General features: G+C 43.7%; 1 protein-coding gene across 5 annotated transcripts in view; it reads right to left on the reverse strand.

Moving 5' to 3' along the window:
* Window positions 1–563: 563 nt before the first annotated feature.
* ATP10A (ATPase phospholipid transporting 10A (putative)) overlaps window positions 564–27045 on the reverse strand; it is a 195970-nt gene continuing 169488 nt past the window's right edge. The window contains exons 13-22 of one of the 5 annotated variants that reach the window (XM_032395424.1): window positions 25428–25612; window positions 15137–15223; window positions 14896–14992; window positions 12207–12283; window positions 8721–8846; window positions 4809–5009; window positions 2931–3011; window positions 2748–2852; window positions 2084–2271; window positions 669–1959 (exon numbers count right to left, since the gene is read on the reverse strand). In XM_032395424.1, the coding sequence (XP_032251315.1) occupies window positions 1341–1959; window positions 2084–2271; window positions 2748–2852; window positions 2931–3011; window positions 4809–5009; window positions 8721–8846; window positions 12207–12283; window positions 14896–14992; window positions 15137–15223; window positions 25428–25612 (1766 nt within the window). In that variant the 3' untranslated portion in view covers window positions 669–1340. Of the gene's footprint in view, window positions 1960–2083; window positions 2272–2689; window positions 2853–2930; window positions 3012–4808; window positions 5010–8720; window positions 8847–12206; window positions 12284–14895; window positions 15224–25427; window positions 25613–27045 lie in introns of all 5 variants that reach the window. The other 4 variants (XM_032395422.1, XM_032395423.1, XM_032395425.1 and 1 more) reach the window with 4 other exon arrangements.

Raw genomic sequence — 27045 nt, forward strand, 5'->3', positions numbered from 1 at the left:
CCTGAAACTAATAATACACTATATGTTAACTAAGTTGAGTTTAAATAAAAAAAAAATTTTTTTAAGTGTAAAGAAAGGTCTCGGCAGAAGAAGTGCTATATGATTAATTGCCTTCGATATTTCAAATTTTCCCCCCTCCTTTCCCTCTATTTAGAGGGACAGAAATAATGACTCATAAGACAAATGTCTAAAGATACACACTTAAAAAGCCTAGCCTCTTGGGGGCGCCTGGGTGGCTCAGTTGGTTAAGCGACTGCCTTTGGCTCAGGTCATGATCCTGGAGTCCCGGGATCGAGTCCCACATCGGGCTCCCTGCTCAGCAGGGAGTCTGCTTCTCCCTCTGACCCTGCCCCTTCTCATGCTCTCTCTCTCTATCTCATTCTCTCTCTCAAATAAATAAATAAAACATTCTTAAAAAAAAAAAAAAAAAAAAAAAAAGCCTAGCCTCTTGGCAGGAAGGGTCTTGTGGGGCTGGTAGCCTGGTGTATGGAGCCGTGATGTATCCTCGTGTCATAGCGTTACAGTGTGCAGCTTGTGTGGTACCCAGCTGTATCCTTCATGATGTTTAAAAGGACTTGCCATGAGGAAGTGCCCTGTGGTACTCAGAACATGCTGTTAGGTCACGTATTAATAACTTCACACAACAGTGGCAACAGGACACATTCTCTTTGCAAAGTGAAGGTTGTTTATTGCTTGTTAGGATTTTGACAGGCAAGACCCTACATAGGGACGGTAATACCTACAAGGTGATCTTTACAGAATGCCTGCCTAGATTTCAACATTGGGATGAACTCCATGCATGCATTCTCTCTTTCCCTTTTCTGGGTGAAGCAGAGCCAAGCTCTCCCAAGTTGGTGGAGGCAGGGTGGGGGAACAGGGGCCAAGGACAGAGAAGTTGCATGCTTGCCCTGTCATCTCCCCTCACTGCTGTCCACACCCACATGGGATTCACTGAACTCAGACACACATTTTCAGGTGGGGAAAGCCAAGGTCATGCATGTTGAAGAAAATCAATCATACTGCATTTTCTTATAAAATGAGATGAAAAAATAAATCTAAACACACTTTTCAAGTGTTACTCTTCTTTAAACTTTCATATACATTAAAGCTCTTATTTTTCTTTTCAATATATTCTACTTAGAACTTTTAAAAAATAAACTTTCTTTTTTGGTACCTTTCATTTCCCGTGTTAGCCTTGGAAACATAAAATACATCTCACTAGAACTCTTCTGTGCAAATAATAAACATAAATAATATTAACATCTAAGTTATAAAAAAGAAGAGGCCATTTCAAGGATTTCACTGCTACTTCCATCCACTGCAGTCCCTGGAAGATGCTCCTAGAAGTAGTCAGTGCCCTGCCCGCTTAAGCCACACAGATCCTGGTCTGGCTGGGGCGGGCTGGGCAAGAACTCGCTGTCCTGCTTGTCCATCTGTAAACTACTTCGAGAGAACTGTAAGACACTTCCCAGCCCACTGACCAGCGAGAGGGAGGAAATCCAGTTGAGGGAGCTGAAGTTGGGCAGGTTGAAAATGGACGACAGGGGGGCTGCCCTGCTGGTGCTGGTGCGTTTCATCTTGGAGTCCCCAGGACACCCTTCTAGGATAGCCCTGCTTGGCATGGAGGACCCCGGGGCCTGACTGCTCAGTCCTTCCAGCAGAATGTTTTCCCTTAAAGTCACATTCATGTCCACCACACTGGGCTCCCCACTAGCCTCTGGGGAGCAGGCTGGTCGCTGTCCATGCCAAGATGCCTGTGAGGTGCAGTCCTGGGAGAGGTGTCCAGAGGTACTGATGCTCTTCTGTTCTGATGACTCAGTTCTGGGTTCTCCTGGGAGGTGTCCCTGAGCAAAGGTCTCTTTGGAAGCAATGAGTTTCTTGGGGGACCTCTTGGCCAGCTGGCGCCCCAGTTGAAGTTGGGTGGGGAAAAGACTCCCCTGCACGGCTTTGAAAAACAATCTGGAAAGCATATAAAAAACAGTCATCTGCGGGTGGTGCCTTTGAGTCTTCTGTGAAAAACATAGGCTTGAGAATGCTCTCAGAGCTCGTTTAGGACCTGAGGGACAATGTCCCTGATACCCACCTGGGAAGCAGTGCAGTGACAGGTGCTATGAGACAAGTCAAGTAAAACACGGGGTCGCCCAATAACGTCTGCATAGTCCAATAAGGGTTGGACGGAGGATAACACGTCGCACAAGAAGCATTGTAAATCAAAGCCACAGTGAAAAACAGAAGGATACTGAAGCCGCAAGCTATCCAGTTGAGCCAGGTCTAAGGGGGAAAGAGAAAGACGGGGCATTTATTTCAAGAGAAATGCACTGGTCATCTGTCAGTGGGTAGCTGTTCTAAGGTGTTAGTGAAAACCCGGGTCTGTGGCATGGGCAGCTGGGGGGCTTGATGAAGCCTTCGGCATCTGTGGACCAGCCTGGGCACAGTCAGGGAGATGGAAGTCAGGTGTAGGAAGGAAAGAGAGAGGGAAAGGGGGGTGTGAGGTGGAGGAGGAGAGCAGAGCGGGCAGGAAGGAGCTAAGGGCTGCCCAGGTGAAGACACCGGTCAGGGTGCGGCAGTTCCCACACCAGGGGTTCCAATACATGTGGCGGGCCTGCGTATTGGTTTCCCTTCTCCACAGTGAGGCTGGCTTTGTAGTGACCTGTCTGCCCAGAGATCTTCTAGATGTCACGGAACCTGCCTGGGAGTGCAGGGCCTGCAGCATCAGCGCCCCCTGGGATCATTTCCACAGCTCTTACCCAGGTCTTGGTTTCAATACCCAGGTGCAGAAGGAAGGTGAACAGCGCAATGGCGGTGATGGGGGTTCCCCAGGTAAACACATCTGTGTCTGAGTCGTAGCAGGCCTGAAAGACAGTAGTGTCCTGTGTCTGTGGGTCGCTGGATGAAGCCGGTGAGAAAGACTGTGCCAGGTGCCCACTTACCAGGTAAGGAATGAAAAAGCAAACCAGGCTCTGGAAGGCAGCATCAGCCATGTTTAACCAGAACGTGCGTGGCCGATACTCCTGAGACACAGAAACAAGCACAGAAATTATAGGGAAGTAAGCATCTCTTCAAACGATGTGTTCCAATAGCTACAGGGCCATCAATGTACAAGATAAGCACCCCAGGGCAACTTGCTAAGTCAGGACTTTGGCGAGTTGAGGTCCCAGAGGGCTGGGGAACAAACACCACACGATCGTCTGCAGAGGCACCATGTGCAACTGAGTCAATCATTCAGAGCATCTGTTCACAAGACCAGCTACTCTAGTTCTAGGTCAACAGCAGACACATAAAACCACTTCTTAAATCCTTTGAGGGAGCATTTTTTTAAAAAAGATTTATTTATTTGAGAGAGACAGAGAGAGAGCGGGGGAGGGGCAGAGGGAGAGAATCTCAAGCAGACTCCCCGCTGAGGATGGAGCCCAACATGGGGCTCAATCTCACCACCCTGAGATCATGACCTGAGCCAAAATCACAAATTGGACACTTAACTGACTGAGCCACCCAGGCGTCCCTGAGGTAGCATTTTCCTACAGTAAGCATAGCACCTCAAATTCTGGACATCCTGCTCCAATCTGAGTTCTTCTACTCCTACTTTGTCAGGGTGTTGCTGCCCTTTGTTGGTGGGTCCCCTAGAATGTTTCTTAAAAGTGAGTCTTTCAAAATTAGGTGATGGAAGTGTTTAATGTTAAAATAAAAAAATCTGCACACTGAGGGCAAAAATGACCTTGATATGGATTGATCAAGCCTTCATTTACTGGGTAACCAAATTTGTATTTGATTCTGAACTCCTAAGCAGCTGGGGCTGGTACTGGCCTGCAGGAAATGTAGATTGGATGAGCATTTACTGAGCACTTAAGAAAGTGCTGGCTAGGTCCCTCTTTCAGTCCCCTAGCTCCACAGGACAAACTCCTTGTGTCTTGTTCCCTTGGCCAGCCCCAGCCCCTGGCCAAGGACAGGAGGCCAAGCTGAGTACAGGCATTCCTCCAGTGACAGGTAAGAAGCAGAGGCTCTCCTCATCTGCCTGACCCCAGTTGCTCCCACCCCACAGCCTCACCCCTGCTGCCTACCTCAGAGGGAACCCAGTGTCAATGAAGGTGACCTGGGAAGTCAACTCAAAAGTAAACAAATTCGAGACTACTGTAAGAGATAGAGAGCTCCTTTCCCTTTGTACACACACTGTAATTCCAACTAGCAAAGAGAAGCACTTACAGGGCCAACTTTAAATGCTGGTAGGAATAGCTGGTAATTAGCATGTCAATCTATGTGGTGTGTTGATGTAAACATGTACTTATATCTGTTTGTATTCACTTATTCTCTCAATGGTTTCCCCATGGGTTTATCTTCTGGTTAATTCCCATTCAAAATAAATCACATTTTGAGGGGATTGCTTTAGAAAAATCCCTGCTCAGGAGGCAGCAATCCACAAGACCCTGACTTCGATTCCAAGTGGACTTTCCTTGGGCTCCTGGAGACTGTTGGTGTACAGACTTTTCATGCCATTATACTTTTTCTATTAATCTCCCTCTCTTTTTTAGTGAGGTAAATTGGTACACAAAAATTGCACACATCTAATGTATACACCTGGATGGGTTGGACATATGCACATACCAGGATACCATCACTCCAACCAATAACCTTAATACAATCAAGGAGACAGAATACATTTTTTACGTCCCACGGGTCATTTTCCAAAATTTTAATGATTTCTCCCAGGGTGTCCATTTAAAGGGAGGCATGGAGACTTGCACTTTCTGTAAGGTGAATGTGGAGAGTGGGAGGGCAAAGACATAGGAGGTGCGGCAGGAGGGGAACCTCACCTCCATGTTCTGGCCACTCTTGTAGAGCTGTGGTTCAGTCAACAGCATGTCAGCTGGCACGTCCTTGTCCAGCACCCCAGTCACGAGCTGGGGAAGTGACGAGAAGAGCAGATTAAAGAAGATCAGATACCACTGGTCAATCATGGCAGATGCAGAGAAGCCACAGTAAAACTGGAACCAAAACAGGAGGCCCACGAACATCTGAAATCAAGAAAGGAAGAATAGGGACAAGCAATTCTTAGCAGTCCTTGCAGATTCACATCCAAGGGATCTAAGGGTTTTGTAGAATTTGACTATAAAGATTGAATTTACAGGCAGAAATTTCCTTCAAAGACAGCCCTAATCTTGTTGCCCTCTCTCTCCCTCCTCATTTCCTTGAGCATAAAGGACTGGCAATAGGAGATGAGAATTCCCAAGGCCAGCCCATGGAGAGATGATTCTGGTACCAGCCTGCAAGAAACGGCAGATTGGATGGAACAGCATTTATTGAGCACCTATGAAAGCGCTGGCTAAGCCCTTCCTGACAGTCCCTTATCTTCACAGGACAAACTCTTTGTATCTTGTTGCCACAGCCAGCTGAGGAGATGAGGTCCAGCTGAGTACAGGAATTCCCCATAAAGGTCCAGCAGGATCTAGGGTTGCTCACACATCTTCTTCCCTAGTAGCTGTCCTCTGTGATCCTAAACCAAACCTACCTGTTTTACATCCCAGATCTTGCTTCTCTCCTTAGTCACGTACTCTTTCTGATGAGGAACAGTGGGCAATTCCTGACTCCCATGGCAGGGAGGACACAAACAAGCACAGCAACAAAGTCGATGATGATATCAACATTGCTGCCTTGAGCAAGCCCAGATATCCACCGGGCACTCTGCTGGCAGGTGAGGGATACGTATGGTCACTGGTTCTTATAGCTACTACCCCCGCTTTGCTGAACAGGGAAGTGAGGGTCAGGGAGGTTGAACAGCCTCTTCAAGCCCCTGCTCAATAGGAGGAGTTGGGTGGATCTCTTCCCCCTATTACTTGATCACTGAACATCAGTGGCTTGAGTGCATTTACATGGGGGCATGGCAATTTAGCAATGGCAAAGCATTTATACCTATCAGCTGTATAATTTGGCATAGATCATTTAACCCTTTTCTGCCTCAGTGTCCTTGTCTATGAAATGGTACTTAGCTATGGGTACCCAATGGTATCTAGTACCAACGGTACTTAGCTATGGGTTGCTGTGAGGATTAATGAACTTACACATTTAAAGTACTCACGAGGTCTCCTTGTACACTATAGGTACTTATGATTTATTGTTTCAGTTAGCAGTACAGCTATTTTCTCTGAGGGCCAGTGTGCTTACTCCATTCAGAGAAAAGGAAACTCAGGTCCAAGATGAAGTCCAAATGACTTCACTATGGTCATTGTATGAGTAATAAAGCCAATCTGTTCAAACCATTTGTGGGTCTTGGCCTGGAGGGCAGAGACCCCCAGGTGGAAGAACATTCTCTGCAGGGGACCACAGGTAATGGCCTATGTTTTGGTTCTGGAGCTGCCACTATCTATCTTTCCAGACCTTGACTTACCTTCTCTGAGCTTTGGTTTCTGGACCTGAAAATGGCTTGGTCTGAAGATCAGGAAACAATGACACATATCCTCCAAGTCCTGTTTCAATCTATGACTTAGAGCAACTTTTCTCTTCCACACTGAAAACTGACAAACTTGGGTTTTTCATTGACTTTCTTCCCTTCTCACTCCCACGGCTGACTTTCTCTCACCCACCCCCACAGGCTCAGCCTAATGAGTCATCAGTGAACAACTGGAGTCAAGAGAAAGAGGAGGAAAAATACTTAGATAATTGACATTTTTTTCTTGTAGTACCAAAAAGCCTTCTTCCCAAACTACTGTTGCTATGGAAACTTTTCTCCTCTGTTCTTTACTGGAAAGGAAGACCAACTTACTCCTAAAACTAATGAATTTCTCAGTTTGGGAGGCAGGGTAATTATCCTTGCACTTCTCAACTAGATTAAGTGTTTGTTAACAGAGGCCCTGAATCTTATATGGAATAAAGACAGATATCCCCTTCTCTTTCCTGTCCCCTCCATGAGGACAGATTCATCACGACAGGCAGGACGCTGTGCCCATTCAGGTGGCCACTCTGGCACTCATTTGCAACTGAAATGCTGAATTCCCTCCTGAGAAATTTTCATGAGGAATTATGGAGAGCAGAGCTCAACTCTCATGTTTTGTTTTCAAATAAAGGAAACAAAATCCCTAGAAAGCAAATAACTTGCTCAAGATTGCACAGACATTAATGACAGAAACAGAGCTGGGGTTCCACCTGCCCAGCCCCACTCATCTGTACTTAAGCACCCATCCACCTCTTTGGGAACTGGGAACCTCTAGATTTGCAAGTATATGCATGGTGGCCTCAGCTCTGGGGATGCAATGCCAGGTGGATGGGAGATAGCAGGGAGTAACTGGCCAAGGCCAAGGGCAGCATGGCACAGACTTCCTTGGACAGAATCCCAGGCACAACCTAATCAGAATTAATTTCCAGGACACAACTGGTCAAACTGGACATGCCATGATTGGTCCTGAGTATCCGTATTCATTTACTAGAAAACGTTTTGAAAAATGGGTAAAGGTAAGGGGGCAAGAGGGTTGGAAAAAGTAGATAGGTCTAAATCTCCAGAACAAACAAGAACATGAACAAGAAGTACACTGATGGCAGTTTCAAGTTAGCATGGACATCTTTTAATGTAATTAGAAAAAAAAAAAAAATATATATATATATATATCTTTTAATTTATTGTATTTTGTTCTTTTTTAGAAGAGTATAGGATGATCTTGACACTGGAATTGTGGCATCCAATGTGGCAGATTTGTGGGACTACCCTGAAAGATCACTTACCCCAAGAGTTTATTTATTTTGTCTCCTTGTTTGTACATTCAGCCACAAGCTTTTATAGAGACAAGAGCAATAAGTAGCAGCACAGCAACTACTTAGCAGAATGTATATGAGTAGAGCAGGTTCTAAAATGGCCATGGCATTCATGCTGGAGGGCTATGGAGAAGGACACCTGTCTGCCAAGGACTTAGTAATAAAGGAACTAAGAGTTAAACATTAGGATCAAAATGAAAAGGAGCAGAGCCCTGGATGAGAGTCTCTGGAGGGACAGAACTGTAATCAGCCAGCCAGGCCTGGGCGTGACCTAACTGGAGGGTCAATTATAGAACGAGCTGGCCAGAATGGGGCACATCTGCCCTGCCAGCACGGGAGAAAGTGTGGCCAGGCCCTGCTGGTGGCCCTGTTCCTCGGGCCCTACACCTGCGTCCTGACCGGGGAACTCACACTCCTGGCCCAGTGTGGGTACGTTTCCTCAGAGGCCATTCAGTATTGGGATCACAGCATGACTAAGTGTTCCCATTCTGATGCCAGCACTGCCGCTACACTCCTGCTTATCCCTGGATTTGCCCGTCTGCTCTAGAGGATTCCCGTCTATGGATACCTCAGCAGTCTGCTCCCAGGAAGCACATTAACAGAGTGGTTAAGGGTTGGGTGTCCGGTGAGCTGGGGTTACATGCAGCCTTGACTACTCACTCATTAGCTGTGTGACCTTGTACAGACCACTGTGATTCATGATTCCCCAACTTCTTATTCTAAAGCACTAAGTGGACACTCTTATTTGCTCTGTTTCTACAACTTTCTCCCTTAGAGGTGCAGTTACCTTTATGTGCCTGTGAGCTAGACTTCTGAGCCTATAGGGGGCCAGGCCTGGGGTAAGTTCACAAAGGCCAAGGAGGATGGAACCCACAGGAAGCCCTGGGATGGCCAGATGGCCACAGTCAGGGGATGGTCCGATAAATCTCAGCCCAGGCTTTTTGATTCAAAAACTCTAGAAACGAGAAGGGTCAAATACCTACTGTATTTTTGTAGAAGAAGTACAGCACCATGTTGGCAAGTCGGGAATAGCACCAATGTCCGTGAACAATTAAGAGTCTCTCAAGGTATCGGAATCTTGGCACTGCAAAGTCACTGGCCATCACTGCCTTGAAAGGGAAAGAAGTCCCTGTTATTGGTGACATCTTACTCCATCTAAGGTCTGTCTTATCTCCCCAAATACAAGGCATGTTTCAAACACAATGTGCGTGTGACTGGCCAGGGCTTACTTTATCCCCGTTTCCCTTATTATCTCCTTCAATTAAAAAAAAAAATCAATCAATCTCAACAAGTACTCTAGTTCAGGCATATCATTTTATTGAAATCATTTAAGATTTTGAATATATGTAATTGATTTTTAAAAGCTTTTGTTTTCCCATTTTTTTTAAAGATTTTATTTATTTATTTGAGAGAGAGAGACAGAGACAGCAAGAGGGGAGAAGAGGGAGAAGCAGGCTCCCCACTGAGCAGGGAGCCTGACACAGGGCTCCATCCCAGGACCCTGGGATCATGACCTGAGTAAAGGCAGAGGCTTAACCGACTGAGCCACCCAGGTGCCCCATTGTCTTCCCATTATTTCTTTAACAAGGAGAAAACAAAAACAAACCCAGAGATGTACAGTTTCCCTACTATTCTCCACCCTCTGATGTTTTATTCATATTGGGATCTCAACCCAAAGATGAACCAAAGCTTCCCTTTTGTATGAATCAAAGACAGGCAGTTGGCCATCTTGGGTGGTGTGTTTTGGGATCTTCTCCTCAGCAGCCACAGATGATAAGCAAGGCCAATCCATGGCTCTGCTGGCCTTCGCATAAGCCAATTCCAGGAAGCTGCAAAAAGGCAACGTGTCCATTCCACTCAGAAGGGAGTGGGGACAGCAGGTTTCCTCCATGGAAAGGAAATATGACGGGGGGTCAAATTGTCCCCTCACTTCACTGAGTATCATGCTCTACACAATTAAACTAAGTGGGCCAGACAAATGCCATCAAAATGACACCTTTTGTACCCAGAATAACTTAGAACCCACCATATAATGAATTTCTCTATTTGGAAAAAACGTCAAAGAAAATGTGAGGGAAATACAGATTTCTACTTATTTTTGGAGGATTGTTCTACACAAAAATGTAAGTCAGCTTTTAAAACTCAACTGATCTCCCTCTAGTCAAATAACTCCTTGAGTAGAGTCAGATCGCACTTGATGTGGTCCCTTAGGTGAAATAGAATAATGTCATTATACATGACAGAAAAGTGTGAAGCCTTCAAATGTCTGCTTTCTAAACCAAAAGTTAAGATTTCAAAGCAAATACTGTTTCTATACCTCTTCCTGTCAACACTGACACTTTGTGTACTCCTTTCCAGCCTTCTGCCACTCCTTCCCACCTCCAAATTTAGGCCCTAAATCCACTCTTTGTCCTTCTGTCAAGGTGGCCTTCCAAGATGCTCCCAGCTATGTTAGATCTTCCTGTGAAATACTCAACACCAAAACCTGTGTTTCTCTTTGATAGCATTTATTACAATTGTGACTATTTGTGTACATTTAAAATGTGTATCTGTCTTCCCAACTTTTCTGGACATTCCATGAGAGCCAGGATAGTAGATGTGATCACCGTGTACACCCTGAGTTCCCACTCAGTGTTTGGCCCCATCGGGCGCTCAATAAACACAGTGGACCAGATGACCCCATGAAGACCAAGATTCTCAGAGATGCAGGATCTCCTTGGCCAAACTGGGATAAGCTTCACACCTTGGCTAAGCTGGGGAGCTCCAAACACCCTCACTCATTCCTGATGGCTCTGCTCAGATCCCTAGTATCCGTGTTAACACAGCATCCTACAAAGTCCATCTCCCAAAGGGCTCACCTTTACTTACTGGACTGACTAAAATGCAAGCAGGGAAAATATTCCCTGGGAACCTGAGCACTTGGAACAGTGAGAAAAGGTATCAGGCCTTACCATCATCTTACATAATGTATCCTCAATTAGAAGTGTAGCTTTAAATAAATGCAGAAGCATCCAACTACATCCCACCTGGAAGTCATGCTCACTCAAAGCTTCGTCTCAGTATGTGCCCTATCATTTGGCTGTTGCCATCATTTCTCGCATGGCTTGAAGTATACATCTGCACTGGCCCCTGCCTTGAGGACATGAGCAGTAGTGGTAGTTCAGTCCCCTCCCCATCCACAAACCTGAGAGTCTTTCATACAAAATGTATTTACTTGGTGCATTTCTCTGCATATGCTATTTACAGGCACTGCCTGCCCTGGTCAGCTTTTCACTATAGGAAACAGGTACAGTGGAGATGGTGATGAAAACATTAGAATGAACCAACAATTTTGTTCATCCATTCACTCCCCATGTACACGGCATTAAAAGGCAGGGATTAGGGGCGCCTGGGTGACTCAGTTGGTCAAGTGTCTGCCTTCGGCTCGGGTCATGATCCCAGCGTCCTGGGATGGAGCCCTGCATTGTATCTCTGCTCAGCAGGGAGCCAGCGCCCTCTGCCTGCCTCTCTGCCTACTTGTGCTCTCTTCTTTCTCTGTCAAATAAATACATAAAATCTTTAAAAAAAGGCAGGGATGAGTCCAACCTTAGGCTGTATTTTCCACTTCATGGAAGAATTAAAACCACAGAAGTAACATAAGACAGTGACTCGGGTCAGCTGAGGGCAGGAGGAGAGTAAGGTACATGTTGAGGATGGGCCAAGAGGAACTACTGTGTTTCTAGCTTGGGACTTTCCATTTTACTTTTATTTTAATGTCAGGTAAGAAAATTAATGACACATACAAGTGTCTGGCATATACAAGTGTTCACTGAATAATTACTGATTGCATTAATGAATAACTCAACCAATGACTAAATGGTGACCAACATCTGGATTTTTAGAAGGAAACTGGATACGTTGTTCTCTAAGGTCTCCACCAAGTTAAAAAATGTCCTGATTCAAAGTTAATCAAATGTTGGAAATTGTTGTGATACTATATCCAGAAGAAAGTTAGTTTTAATTAACTCAGTTGTTCAGCATCTGAATCACATGCTAAGAACCAACATAGTGACAAATGAAAAAGGCAGAGATAAATTTTCATGTGAGTCAAGATGGCTACATTCCATTTTTTATAGTGATACCAGATTCCAACAGTCCTACAGCAGAGTCATTTTTTTCAAATGGAACAGTAAAACATGCTTTCTTCCAAGGATGAGCCATAAATAGCCAGAGAGAAGGTGATGACTCACCTTGCCTCACTCTGTTCCACTTATTTCACAAAAATATACTTATAGACCTAGGCAAAGCTATTTACTGCTTCATAAACATGAAGAACTAGCCACCTGTACCTTATCTTCTACCACTGCTTAGTAAAAGGTGAGCATCACATTGCATTGAAGGCCAACCCTTTAGCTTTGCTGGACAAAGCCTATGGCAAGGTACGACAGTGGGCCACTTGGTCACAGAGGATAGCCCTGATGGGTCTTTACCTGCATGCCCTCCTGGCCTGAGATTCCCACACCCACGTCTGCCACCTGGATCATGCTGACATCATTGGCTCCATCTCCTAGAAACATAATCGTTTGAGTTGAGATGCACAGAATCAAACGGCTTGACGGATCTTCATGGGGTCCCTACTGAGCTGAGTCTTGTGAAAGGGCGTTGGGGATGAGTGAGGAAGAGGCAGCGTACAGTCTGCCCTGGGAAAATTGGGGTAAGCAGTCAGAATAAACATGGTGTGAGGTGTGGAACTGCCAGTCACATCAAGAGATGTTTCAGAAAGCCGGCTAGCATGGTTACCACTTTGTTTAGTATTCACTCTACATTACTGGCTCATATACCTATAAAGAGAGCCCTTAACAGGGTGTCTGGCACAATAAAGATGCTATCATCATCATCGTTATTATGTACTGAGCTCTAGCCTTTATCACATGTAGACCATATCAGTAAAGGCTATTCTAATTCATGCTCACACGAGCGGCTTTCTAAACTGAACAAAGGATGGTAAATTCTGCCCAGCAAACTCTAGAGTTCTTTTTGTACACTGATTACCAGCTAGCTTATTAGCTATGTGCTTACCTTTGGGCCCTCTAAAGATGTGATAAAGAAAAACTTCTATTTATTCAGTCAAGCTGCTGATAGAAAATGGTTAAGAACATAAGACATAGGTCAGAGATCTCATCACCTTCGGGGAAAAGCAAGCAGAGACTTAAAGTCATTGTCACTCAGGAATAGGACAGCAGAAGGGCCCAAATCACAGAGTACCTCCCAAGTTTCAAATATGCAAAAAGTGCAGATATACAAGTCAGAGTGATGCATAAAATGGCTATAGGATGTCTCTGTCCTATGATTTTTCTGTTCTTTTTTTTGCACTGGGCCCAACATGAGTGATCAGTCAGTATTTGTGAAATTGAAGTTCTGTGAAGTCATTAACAATCTCTGCAGCTTTTCTCAGAATGTCCCAATCAAAGTGAGATATGGCGTGTTCTCTATGTTATTAACTCCTGGACCCCTGGGACTAGGTGCCATCAGTGCTTTCACTCATGGTCAAAGAAATGAGCTAAAGTTCTGATGGGTCATTACTTTCCCTTTCCCTTTTGAGATTCTATTTTGTTTTTTCTTTTCTTTCTAACCAACTAAGACTTTACCTCCATTTTTCTGTTGTTGTTGTTTTAATTAATACCATAGACCAGTGATTCCATGGCTGACCCAGGCACTGACCAGGCTGTGAAAATGTGGTTTATTCATTCATGTGTTACACCAGCCTTACCGGGGGCATCGTCCTCACGCCACCACAGAGAGGAGCTCAGAGGAGCCTGCACCAGCCAGCACACTCCTCAGCACCGACCTACAACACTTGCTAAGGGAGCTCTGAAGAACACTCCAGACACCTGAGGGCAAAGGTGGGACTGAGACAGCCTCCCCTGGGAGGGGCCCACCCCTGAGGCTTTCCCATAGCCTGGACCAGGGAGTCAGAACTAAACATGTGTTCACGTCTATGCTCATCTCACTCCCCTTAGTGGCTACCTCAGCCCTCAAGATGTACAGGGCTGTCTCCATGACAACCACACTAAGGCCATCCCACCTCAGACCCAGGCTCTACCAGCCTCAACTTTGTCCTAATGAAGTGTGCCATGTGAGAGGGTAGCAATCCCCACATCAGCAGGATGAGACTGTCTCAACCCTTTGCAGAAAATACTGTAATTATTATTGGTGAGGATCCTTTATTTCAGAACCAAATCTCACCTAGGTATGGATTCTATATTTGGGGAGACTAAACTTTTTGGTATCTGAGGGTCAAGGGGATCGCCCCTTTCCTTGGGCTACCTGCAGTCTTTCCCAGCCCTCACCAGCAGATGGTGCTGCTGAGTCCCTGAACCTGGCAGGAGATTGGACCCCCAACCAGAGTGGGTGGGGATGATGCCCTGGGAGGAGGTAGGTGAGGACTGGGTAGCACTGGAGAGGACCCTAGAAGGCTCTCCAAGCCAAAAGTCTGCAAGGAAAAACCACCATTAGATGCACAGTCCTTAAGGAAATGCTGTAAGATTTAGCAACTACTCACATGCTTATGATGGATTCATTTAATTACATGCTTGTCTTGGAACAATCAGTAAAGTTCAAAGGCTAAGAGGCAATGGGGATTCTGATCACCATCAAGTCTCTGGGTTCTTGAGGTATTATGGAGTCTTGCACTCCAGTTGGCTCATGGTGACCAGAAGTACCTTCAAAGGGCCTTCTTTTTAATGTGTTCTGAGATAATGCTTAGCGTGCCAGGCTCTGCTGTGGCAGAGGCTGCCTGGGACAGCAGATCTCTAGTTTCCTGTCTCCCAAGAAACAATGTAAGTTCTGTCTTCCTAAATCGCCATTGTATAACTATATACAGCTATATATATATATATATATATATATATATATATATATATATATATATATACAGATATAACTGTTGTACATTATTTTATGGTTTTCAAGTCCATGTTTTGTATTTCGAAAAGGCTGCTTATTTTCTTGCACTGGCTGTGATTTTATAAATAGAAAACAGAGCAAGGAAGTGTTTTCCCATCTTACAGTATAGCATAGAAGGGGTGGAAAGTCCTGGATGCATCCAGAGGAAGCAGCTGCATAAGATGGGGGCTACTCATTTACGTAGGGCCCTTCCTGGCTGGCCTGGATACTTGCCTATGGCCAGGGTCATGGCCTTGAGCTTGCTTCTGACCAGTTTCACCACCATACTCTTCTGCAGAGGTGTCGAGCGACAGCAAAGGACTGACCGGCACTGCTTAGCGAGAAAGAGAAATTTGTCCTCTAGGTTTTTCTCAAGGGCGTAGGCCAGACTTCTCCCATCGATCACGAGGCTCGGGCTGGGGCCAGAGGTGGTGGACGTGGAGGGCGGGCAGAGAGGGGAGAACCCCACGCTCACGTTGCCTGCGGTCTTCTCGGGGGCACTGCGGGGGCTCCTGGACTGCACGTAGTGTAGGCACTGGTCTAGCAGGGCCGCACAGGCCTCCTGAAACGGACATGAGAGGAAGCGCAGTTCACTCAGCTGCACCACAGATTAGGTTACCTTCCTCGACACTGACAGTCTGATAATCTCAAGGGCACCAGGCTGCAGGCTCTGTCCAGAAGAGCAGTTAGTTGAGGATGACGACTCTCCACATTGAAGAGGATGAGCTTGTCTAGGGTTTTGATAAGACTCCACTTCATTGCCCATTATACTGTGTGGAGATTAGACGAGCACATCTTCACTTTGTAAGGCCTGACTGTACTGTGGCTAAACTGCTGGCTTAAGGTTAGGCTGAGGGAGTCTTACATGCACTTCTCCATGCTTCTCTGAGGCCTTTACTCAGCCATTCTTGCTTGCTTGTGAGGTACAAAGCCTTTTAAAAGTCTTTATGATGATTATTCTCTAAAGAAGTGTAATTATCAGTGTTTCCCTAAGCTGTCCAGTTGACCAGGGAAATAATTTTTTTAAAAAGCAGAATTATTGAGGCTTTTATTGGCAATGTCCTTCTAAAACTACCTGAATTCCAGAAAGAATAGGAAAACTTATTGGGGAAGCCAAGGGGTCATGGGACATAAGAGAGATGACTGTTTCTAGGAATAAACACACTCCAGGGAAGGCAAGTAGTTCTTGGCCCTCTGTGGACAGTGAGCCCACTGGGTAAGCAACCAATTTCCTGCAACGCACCCTGGAAATCCAGTTGTGTTCCATAAGTGCTTATTGAGGACCTTTTGTATGTCGAAAAGTGAGACAAGAAAAAGGAAGACTGAGAAGACACAGTTACTGGCCCTTGAACAAATGGCAGGGGCTGAACATACACAGGATCACAGTAAGTCACAGACTAGGATGCACAAAGTGTTACAGGATATGAAGAGGGAAAGATTTGCTTCCAGGGTGGGGTTGGGAGTGGTAGTAACTGAGGCAGGGCTGGAAAAGGATGTGAGATCTCATTCTACAACACCATGAGTTCCCTCATGCTAGCACCAAGAACTGCTAAGGTAAACTGGAGTGAGCACATCCACCCTGGCTCCCCAACTGAGTGCAGCTATAGCAGCCAAAGAGAATTCATAGGGCAACTGTTTGAGGACTTTGAAAATAAATAGCAGCTGTTGCACTGGGGAGGAAGACCAGCATTCTAAGTACACTGGACAGGTGGGTGAGTTTTCCATTTTCCCTCTGGTAGGGCCTGCTCTGTACCCAAGCATCACAGAACCTGGAAGTGGGTGTCAAGGCAGGGACAGAGAGAGTTCCAGGAGAAGCCCTCCTGTTCTAGCTGGAGGAGTGGAAAAGAGAACTCCCAATGCTCAGAGAAAATAGAGGAAATCCCATTTTTTTTTTTATGTTTTTCTCTATTCTCTTGAACCCAACCCCAGGCAATTCTCCTCTGGTGGCAGCAGGACCATCTGCTGCCGAAGACTGTGGTCCTGTGGTGGCAAGATAACTTCTGCCTTTTTCTCTCTGTCCTACCACCACTTGGCCTTGGATGGAGGTGTCGGTGCAGAAGTACGAAGTAGAGCAAGGGAACTCAAACCCCAGCTTTCTGTCCAGAGGACTGGAAAGGGGAGTCCCAGAGAACCAGAAAGTACTGGAAAAAATTGTGAAGATGGAAGAGCTTGGCCAGCTGACCCCATAGCATGGTTTATTAATTCCTGAACTACCCACAAGCCGTGCACACATAGACAATCCTAAATGGCATAACAAAGACATTTGAGAATTGAACTTGGGATAGACTGCCACCCAAGTTCCCAACTTTTATTAAGGGGTGGCAAAAATGTGAGATAGAGTCTAACAGCTTGGCAAAGGCTACACAAAATTGACATAGAAACCACCATACAGAGGCTGTTCAGAGCTTGCAGCCTGAATCTAAGAGGACTGATTACCTGCCTAAAATATATCTACATTCTCCACAGATTTTAAAATAACCAGTGTCATTCAAAATGCCCAAAATACAACCCAAAATGCATCAGCATACAAAGAAGCAGGAAATTCTCAATGCATGTGAAAAAAGTCAACAGAAGCCAAAGAGAAGATGACACAGATAGCAGAATTATTTGAGAAAGACTCAAACAGCTATTATGAAAATGCTCTATCTATTAAGAGTGAACATTCTAGAAATGGATAGAAAGAGAGTCTCAGGAAAAAAACAAGATACAAAGAAGAACCAACAGAAATTTTAGAACCAAAAAAACACCTTAACTAAAATAAGAAGCTCGTTGGATTCTAAATAATTTATGTAGATACTCTGTCCTCAAGGAGGGGAAACAGAACTCCACACGCTGAGTGTAAACTGTGCATAGTCACTTCCTTCCAAAGAGTACAATAATGGAAAGGGATAAAAATAATTGGAGAAAGCTGACAAACATAAAATCAACAGTGATAAGTCATGTTGATAGAATGTACCTTTAATATGATGTGATAAAAATGTTGAAAATGGCACTTTAGGTCTATGGAGCTCTTCCCCTAAACTCATAACTCTATTCTAGTCATGAGAAAAACACCAGACAAATCCCCATATAATGGTATTCTTCAAAATAACTGGCCAGTACTGTCAAGTCATCAAAAACAAAATTTAAGAAACTGTTACAGCCAATAAGAGCCCAAGGAAACATGACAGTTAAATGTAATGTGATATTCTGTATGAGATCCTGGAACACAAAAAGGGCATTAGGTAAAAATTAAGACAATTTGAATATAGCATAGATTTTATTTTATTTATTATTATTATTCCTATTTAGAGGTGGGGGAGAGGCAGAGGGAGAGAGAGAATCTCAAGCAGGCTCCAGGCCCAGCACAGAGCCTGATGTGGGGCTTGATCTCACAACCCTGAGATCATGACCTGAGCCAAAATCAAGAGTCAGACTTTTAACCTACTGGGCCACCCAGGCACCCTAAGTATAGATTTTAGTAAGTAATAATATGTCAACATTGGTTCATTGATTATGGTAAAGATGTTAATAATAGGAATATTATGGTGTAGATTATATGGGAACTCTCAATACTATCTTTGCAATTTTTCTGTAAATTTAAAACTATTGTATATATAAAGTTTATTTTTTAAAACATCACTAAATGTCCCAATAGCAGAATGGAGATAACAGAAGAAAAAGTCAGTGAACTCAAAGATCAATAGAAATTAACCAATTTGACCAAGAGAGAAAGAAAAATTGAAAAAATGAAGAGAGCCTCAGCGAGCCTTGAGGCAAACCAGAAGACCTGACATTCACGTCATCAGTCTTCCAGAAGAAGAGGAGCAATTGCAGCACAAAAAAAGTGTCTGAAGAAATAAATAACGGCTAAAAATTTGCCAAATTTAGTGAAAGACATAACCCCACAGATTCAAGCAGCTCAGCAAAACCCAGAGTATCAATCTAAAAAAATCTGTGCCCAAACACACCATAATCAAACTGCTTAAACTAAAGGCAAAAAAACAAAACCAACCCAAAATCAAAACATCCAGATAAAAATGATGCATTAGCTATAGATTTGGATGACTCTTGACTTTGCCTAGAAACCATGGTGAAATAAAGGCATTCTCTGATAAAGAAAAGAGAATCTGTTGCCAGTAGACCTAGTCTAAAAGAATTGCTGAAGGAAGTTCTTCAGACAAGAGGGAAAAAAATGCCACAAGGACACTTGTAACACTGGGGATGAAATAAGTGTGACAGAAATTGTCAATATTCACGTAAATAAAATGGGCTATTCTTTTCCTTTAGACTTCTTTAAAATATGCTTTTTGATTGAAAGTAAAAATTATTATCTGACAAGGATTTCAATCTGTTGCTTTCATATAGAAGACACCTACAACGTAAAGGGGTAAAGGGAGACATGGATTGAGACTTCTTCATTCCACTCAAAGTAGCAAAATACTGATTGTATTTTGTATGATGACTTAAGTATGCATATTGTAATCTTTTTTAAAAAAAGAAGAAGCTAAAAACCCAAGTAAAGTGATATTTTCAAAGAAAAGAGACACATTAAAACAGAATACTAGGGCGGAGCAAGATGGTGGAGGAGTAGGAGACCTGGATTTCGTCTGGTCCCAGGAATGAAGCCAGATAGGGATCAAACCATTCTGAACACCTACAAACTCAACAGGAGATTGAAGAAAAGAATAGCAACAACTCTCTGAACAGAAAAGCGACCACTTTCTGGAAGGTAGGACGTGCGGAGAAGTGAATCCGAGGCGATATTTGGGAGGATAGATGGCGGGGGAAGGGTCCTCTGTCGGCCGCTTCTGGCAAGTGATAGAACCACGGAGCACAAAATCGGAACTTTTAGAAGCCGGCTCCACTGAGGGACGTCGCTCCAGTGGCTAAGTGAGGGGTGGAACGCTCGCGGGACAGTGTGGTCTCAGGACCCTCGGAGTCACAGAAAGACTGGGGGTGCCTGAGTGCCGCAGAGCTCCCAGGTATCAGAGCGGGGAAGCCAGCTGCAGAGACGGAGCCCAGGCGCAGGCTCTCAGCTCGGGGTTGTCATAAACTGTGATCCGTGGCACAGTCGGGCCACTGCTTCTCCAGCAGGGACCCAACAAGCGGCAGATCCGGGGAGACTCACCTTCTTCCCCCGGAAGAGCGGCGTGGGAGCGCACCGCAGGGATCTGCTGGGTTTGGAGACTCCACACGGGGTCGGGTGCCAGAGATAGAAACGCTCGGTCACAGATCGGGTGAGCACGGAGTGCGGCCGGAGACCAGGGAGACGGGAGTGACTGACTGCTTTTCTCTGGGGGCGCACTGAGGAGCGGGACCCCGAGTTCTCGGCTCCTCCGGGGCGGAGATTGGGAGGCCGCCATTTTCACTCTTGTCTTCCAAAGCTGTACGGAAAGCTTGCAGGGAACAAAAGCTCCCGAGAGCAAACCCGAGCAGATTACTTAGCCCGGACCAGGCAAGGGCGGGGCAATTCTGCCTCCGGCAAAGACATTTGGGAACCACGGCAACAGGCCCCTCCCCCAGAAGATCAGCGAGAACAGCCAGCCAAGACCAAGTTTACCGATCAATGAGAACGGCAGAACTCCAGCGCTAGGGGAATACTGCACATAGAATTCATGGCTTTTTTACCATGATTCTTTAGTCTTTCAAAGTTGTTATTATTTTTTTAATTGCTTTTTAAAAAAATTTTCTTTTTCCCTTTTTCAACCAACATCTTATCAATCCCTACTTTAAAAAAACATTTTTATTTTTCATTTTTAGAGTCATATTCTATCCCTTCATAGTAGTTACCCGTATTTTTGGCATATATATATAAGTTGTTCTCTCTTTAAAATTTTGAGATACAGTTTCTTCTAACACATCAAAATATACCCTAAATCTCTAGTGTATGGCTTTGTTCTAGTCTCCTGCCTGATCACATTCTCTTTTTTTCTTTTTTATTTAAATCCTCTTCTTTCTTTTTTCAGACAACTTATCAATTCCTTTACAACATTTTTTATAATTTTCATCTTTACAGTCATACTCCATCCCTTCATTGTATCAACCCTTATTTTTGTACATATATAAGTTTTTTTTTCTTTAAAATTTTGGGAGGCACTTTCTTCTAACAGACCAAAATATACCCAAAATCTAGTGTGTGGCACTGATCTATCCACCAGCCTGATCATATTTGATCATATTCTGTTTTTTTCTTGTTTTGTTCTGTTTTTGTTTTTATCTTTTTCATTTTCTTTTTTTTTTCTTTTTTCTTTCTTTCTCTTTCTTTTCCCCAGGCTTCAGGTCTTTTCTGATTTGTTTAGAGTATATTTTCTGGGGACGTTTTACCCGGTTAGCATTTTGTTCTCTCATTCATCTATTCTCCTCTGGACAGAAGGACAAGATGGAAAAAAATCACCTCAACAAAAAGAACAAGAGGTAGTACCGACTGCCAGGGACCTACTCAATACAGACATTAGTACGATGTAGGACCCAGAGTTCAGAATAATGATTTTAAAGATACTAGCTGGGCTTGAAAAAAGCATGGAAGATATTAGAGAAACCCTATCTGGAGAAATAAAAGAACTAAAACCTAACCAAGTTGAAATCAAAAAGGCTATTAACGAGGTGCAATCAAAAATGGGGGTGCTAACTGCTAGGATAAATGAGGCAGAAGAAAGAATCAGTGATATAGAAGACCAAATGATGGAAAATAAAGAAGCTGAGAAAAAGAGAGATAAACAACTACTGGATCATGAGGGCAGAATTCGAGAGATTAGTGATACCATAAGACGAAACAACATTAGAATAATTGGGATCCCAGAAGAAGAAGAAAGAGAGAGAGGGGGGCAGAAGGTATATTGGAGCAAATTATAGCAGAGAACTTCCCTAATTTGGGGAAGGAAACAAGCATCAAAATCCAGGAGGCACAGAGAACCCCCCTAAAAATCAATAAAAATAGGTCAACACCCCGACATCTAATAGTAAAACTTATGAGTCTCAGAGACAAACAGAAAATCCTGAAAGCAGCTCGGGAGAAGAGATCTGTAACCTACAATGGTAGAAACATTAGATTGGCAACAGACCTATCCACAGAGACCTGGCAGGCCAGAAAGGACTGGCATGATATATTCAGAGCACTAAACGAGAAAAATATGCAGCCAAGAATACTATATCCAGCTAGGCTGTCATTGAAAATTGAAGGAGAGATAAAAAGCTTCCAGGACAAACAAAAACTAAAGGAATTTGCAAACACAAAACCAGCCCTACAAGAAATATTGAAAGGGGTCCTCTAAGCAAAGAGAGAGCCTAAAAGCAACATAGGCCAGAAAGGAACACAGACACTATACAGTAACAGTCACCTTACAGGCAATACAATGGCACTAAATTCCTATCTTTCAATAGTTACCCTGAATGTCAATGGGCTAAATGCCCCAATCAAAAGACACAGGCTATCAGATTGGATAAAAAAACAAGACCCATCGATATGCTGTCTGCGAGAGACTCATTTTAGACCCAAAGACACCCCCAGATTGAAAGTAAGGGGGTAGAAAACCATTTACCATGCTAATGGACACCAAAAGAAAGCTGGGGTGGCAATCCTTATATCAGACAAATTAGATTTTAAACCAAAGACTGTAATAAGAGATGAGGAAGGACACTATATCATACTTAAAGGGTCTATCCAACAAGAAGATCTAACACTTGTAAATATCTATGCCCCTAACATGGGAGCAGCCAATTATATAAGGCAATTAATAAGAAAAGCAAACAAACACATTGACAACAATACAATAATAGTGGGGGACTTTAACACCCCCCTCACTGAAATGGACAGATCCTCTAAGCAAAAGATCAACAAGGAAATAAAGACTTTAAATGACACACTGGACCAAATGGACTTCACAGATATATTCAGAACATTCCATCCCAAAGCAACGGAATACACATTCTTCTCTAGTGCCCATGGAACATTCTCCAGAATACATCACATCCTAGGTCACAAATCAGGTCTCAACTGGTACCAAAAGATTGGGATCATTCCCTGCATTTTTTCAGACCACAATGCTTTGAAACTAGAACTCAATCACAAGAGAAAGTTGGAAAGAACTGAAATACATGGAGGCTAAAGAGCATCCTACTAAAGAACGAATGGGTCAACCAGGAAATTAAAGAAGAACTATAAAAATTCATGGAAACCAATGAAAATGAAAACACAACTGTTCAAAATCTTTGGGATGCAGCAAAGGCCATCCTAAGAGGAAAGTATATAGCAATACAAGGCTTTCTCAAGAAACAAGAAAGGTCTCAAATACACAACCTAACCCTACACCTAAAGGAGCTGGAGAAAGAATAGCAAATAAAGCCTAAACCCAGGAGGAGAAAAGAAATAATAAAGATCAGAGCAGAAATCAATGAAATAGAAACCAAAAGAACAGTAGAACAGATCAATGAAACTAGGAGCTGGTTCTTTGAAAGAATTAACAAGTTTGATAAACCCCTGGCCAGACTTATCAAAAAGGAAAGAGAAATGACCCAAATCAACAAAATCATGAATGAAAGAAGAGAGATCACAACCAACACCAAAGAAATACAAACAATTATAAGAACATATTATGAGCAACTCTATGCCAGCAAATTAGATAACCTGGAAGAAATGGATGCATTCCTAGAGATATATCAACTACCAAAACTGAACCAGGAAGAAATAGAAAACCTGAACAGACCTATAACCACTAAGGAAATTGAAGCAGTCATCAAAAATCTCCCAAAAAACAAGAGCCCAGGGACAGATGGCTTCCCAGGGGAATTCTACCAAACATTTCAAGAAGAATTAATACCTATTCTTCTGAAACTGTTCCAAAAAATAGAAATGGAAGGAAAACTTCCAAACTAATTTTATGAAGCCACCATTACCTTGAACCCCAAACCAGACAAAGACCCCCTCAAAAAGGAGAATTACAGACCAGTATCCTGGATGAACATGGATGCAAAAATTCTCACCAAAATACTAGCCAATAGGATCCAACAGTACATTAAAAGGATTATTCACCACGACTAAGTGGGATTTATCCCTGGGCTGCAAGGTTGGCTCAACATCCGCAAATCAATCAACGTGATACAATACATTAACAAAAGAAAGAACAAGAATCATATGATCCTCTCAATAGATGCAGAAAAAGCATCTGGCAAAGTACAGCATCCTTTCTTGATCAAAACTCTTCAGAGTATAGGCATAGAGGGTACATACCTCAATATCATAAAAGCCATGGATGAAAAACCTACAGTGAGTATCATTCTCAATGGGGAAAAACTGAGAGCTTTCCCCCTAAGGTCAGGAACATGGCAGGGATGTCTGAGATTCTTAATCTCAGGAAACAAACTGAGGGTTGCTGGAGTGCGGGGCGGGGTGGGAGGGATGAGGTGGCTGGGTGGTAGACATTGGGGAGGGTATTGCTATGGTGAGCACTGTGAATTGTGCAAGACTGTTGAATCACAGATCTGTACCTCTGAAACAAATAATGCAATATATGTTAAGAAAAGAAAAAAAAAGAAGATAGCAGGAGGGGAAGAATGAAAGGGGGGAAATCGGAGGGGTAGCAAACCATGAGAGACGATGGACTCTGAAAAACCAACTGAGGGTTCTAGAGGCAAGGGGGGTGGGAGGATGGGTTAGCCTGGTGATGGGTATTAAAGATGGCATGTTCTGCATGGAGCACTGAGTGTTATGCACAAACAATGAGTCATGGAACACTACATCAAAAATAATGATGTATGGTGATTAACATAACTTAATAAAAAAAATAAAATGCAAAAAAAAAAAAAAGAAAAAAATGGAATACTAAAAGATAACTTTAAGTAACCCAAGGGAAGGGGGAAAAGGGAATGGAAGAACTGAAAACAGAAAGAATAATCAGGGAAAAAAAATACCAATATAAAGACTTCTAAAAAAAAACCCATAGGGCAGCATGATACTGGTGAAGGGACAGACACACAGGCCAGTGCAACAGAACAGAATGTCCAGAAATAGACCCTAAAAATCATGACCAACTGATTTTACGTGAAAGTGTAAAGACAATTTAGTGGAAAAAAACTTTTCAACAAATGGTGCTGCATTAGTCAGCTACATGCAGAAGAATGAAGTTTGACCTTATACAAAATTCCACACAAAATGGAATGTGTCTAAAGGTGCAACAATAAACTACAAAACTTTTGGAACAATATATAGGAGAAATCTTTGTGGCTAGGCACATCTTAAATGTAACAGCTAAATGATAATCCATAAGAGAAAAAGTTGATGAATCAGACCTCATCATACAGCTCAAAAAGATGTTTCAAGTGGGAGTTCACTCAAGGAATCAGAGTCCAGGCCAGGTTTATGAGAAGTAGATACTCCCTACATACTTGAAGATTTAAATAGATAAATGTGACTGGATGAAAACTCTAAGTGCCCAGCGGGCATGCCCCAGACAACCCATCCCATCCTGAGTACATCAATGCTGAATGGACTGGTTCGCTGACTTGTGTGACCTCATGAAACAATTTTCCAATATTGTTGACATGAATAGGTCAGGAAAAAGCAGGTTGAATTTTGCATTAATAAAGTCCAGGGATGCATCCCTCGGAAATTAAGAAATCCCATCAAATCCCACATCTTCCTAGGCAATGACAAGAACATGTAAGAAACCCAACACAGGTGCAAACACAGAGGTAGAGGGCAAAGAAATGGAAGGCATTCCTGTTGCTGTGGGGGCTAGGTGGGTATGAAGCTGCGCCAGGCAGAGCATGGCTTCTGGAAACCTTCATACCTGGGATTCAGCATTCAGGGTGATGACTTCCTCATCATGGTCCAGCAGTTTGCAGGCATATGCAATGTTAATGGCTGTTTCTTGTTTGTCACCAGTGAGAACCCAAATCTGCAGGCCTGCTTGACGCAATTTAGCAATGGTTTCTGGGACTCCATCCTGCAGGCGATCTTCAATCCCAGTGGCACCTGGTCAAATGTGCAAGTATAGGTGAGCCCCCTCTGCACATGCCCTCAGACCCTGATGGGGCACGAATGCCATTGCCAACATACCAAAGATGCTGGCATGACCCCACAGACTGGGACCTGCTTGATGCCTGTCTCATGTGGATGAAGATTCATCATTTCCGGACCCTGGTGAACACTTTCAGTAGCTCCCTCGATTGACACAGTCAAGAATGAGACAGAATGACTGTGAGGCACTGAACATAATTCTCTGTACTTAAAACAAAGCACTTCCAGTGCTTTCTAACAGGCAGCTAATTTTTAACATAACAGATAACTTGGAAACAAAGCTTGTGGGGAGATGGTGGGAATGACCATATTCTGAAGGATGAAAAAGTTTTAAAAATTATCCATCCCATACAAAGCTTCTGAACGACATCCACAATATTTGCTCTCAGCAATGCTGTCAGCTGTCTAAACAGACCACACAAGCCCATTATTTCTTGAAAGCAACATTATCCAGAATGTACTTTTTCCACAAACATAATTAATAAATTAGCAGTATTAATAAATTAGGATATTAATAAATATGCAGGCTTCTGTACATTGGGACAAATTTTCCACCCAGTGCAGAAAGGTGCTCTCCAGGTCAGCCTCAGTTTTTTTCCTATTGTCAATTTAATGAGATGGTCTCTATCTTCCCTCTAGAAACACAGCATTGACTGAGGACACCTCATTGGCCCTGCCCTTCTCTTTTATGTCACACTGTTCCCTGTGCTGAGAGCTGATATGGGCTGAATGTGTCCCCTTATCCCCATAATTCATAGGTTGAAGCCCTAACCCTCACTGTGATGGCATTAGGAGGGAAGGTGGAAGACTCATGACTGAGGTTAGGGCCCTTATAATAAGGGACACAAGAGAGATGATCTCCCTCCACCATTCAAGGATACAGAAGGAAGACAGCCATCTGCAATCCAGGAAGAGAGCCCTTTAAGGAACCAAATTGGCCAGCACTTCGATATGGGACTTCTAGACTCCATGACTGTGAGAAATCAATGTCTGCTGTTTAAGCTGCCCAGTCGGTGGTATTTTGCTATGACAGCCTGAAATGACTAAGATAGACATCACTTCCCTTTCTCCTCCTAGAACAGATGAGTTGGCAGGTGCTGGGGGGATGGAGTCAAGGTATAATACATGTACAAAAAGCATGCATTTCTTAAATATATCCTACAATGCACTTTCACAAATCACACTCCTGTTTAACCAGCCCTGAGCTCAGATAAGAGCATCACCAGCTCTCCAGAAGCCCCCTCAGGGGTAAGTGGCAGTCTTCTCTCTTCCATCTCATGCAGCCTGTGCAGTGTGTTGGACCTGGGCCTACCTTTAATTTGAATGCGCAGAAGGCTAAGTGGGAACTTAGGAAGGGCCCAGAAAGGAAGAGGAGATATTGCACCCAA

The sequence above is a fragment of the Phoca vitulina genome, unplaced genomic scaffold (genome assembly GCF_004348235.1).
Source record: "Phoca vitulina isolate PV1807 unplaced genomic scaffold, GSC_HSeal_1.0 scaffold84, whole genome shotgun sequence".
NCBI classification, from domain to species: domain Eukaryota; kingdom Metazoa; phylum Chordata; class Mammalia; order Carnivora; family Phocidae; genus Phoca; species Phoca vitulina.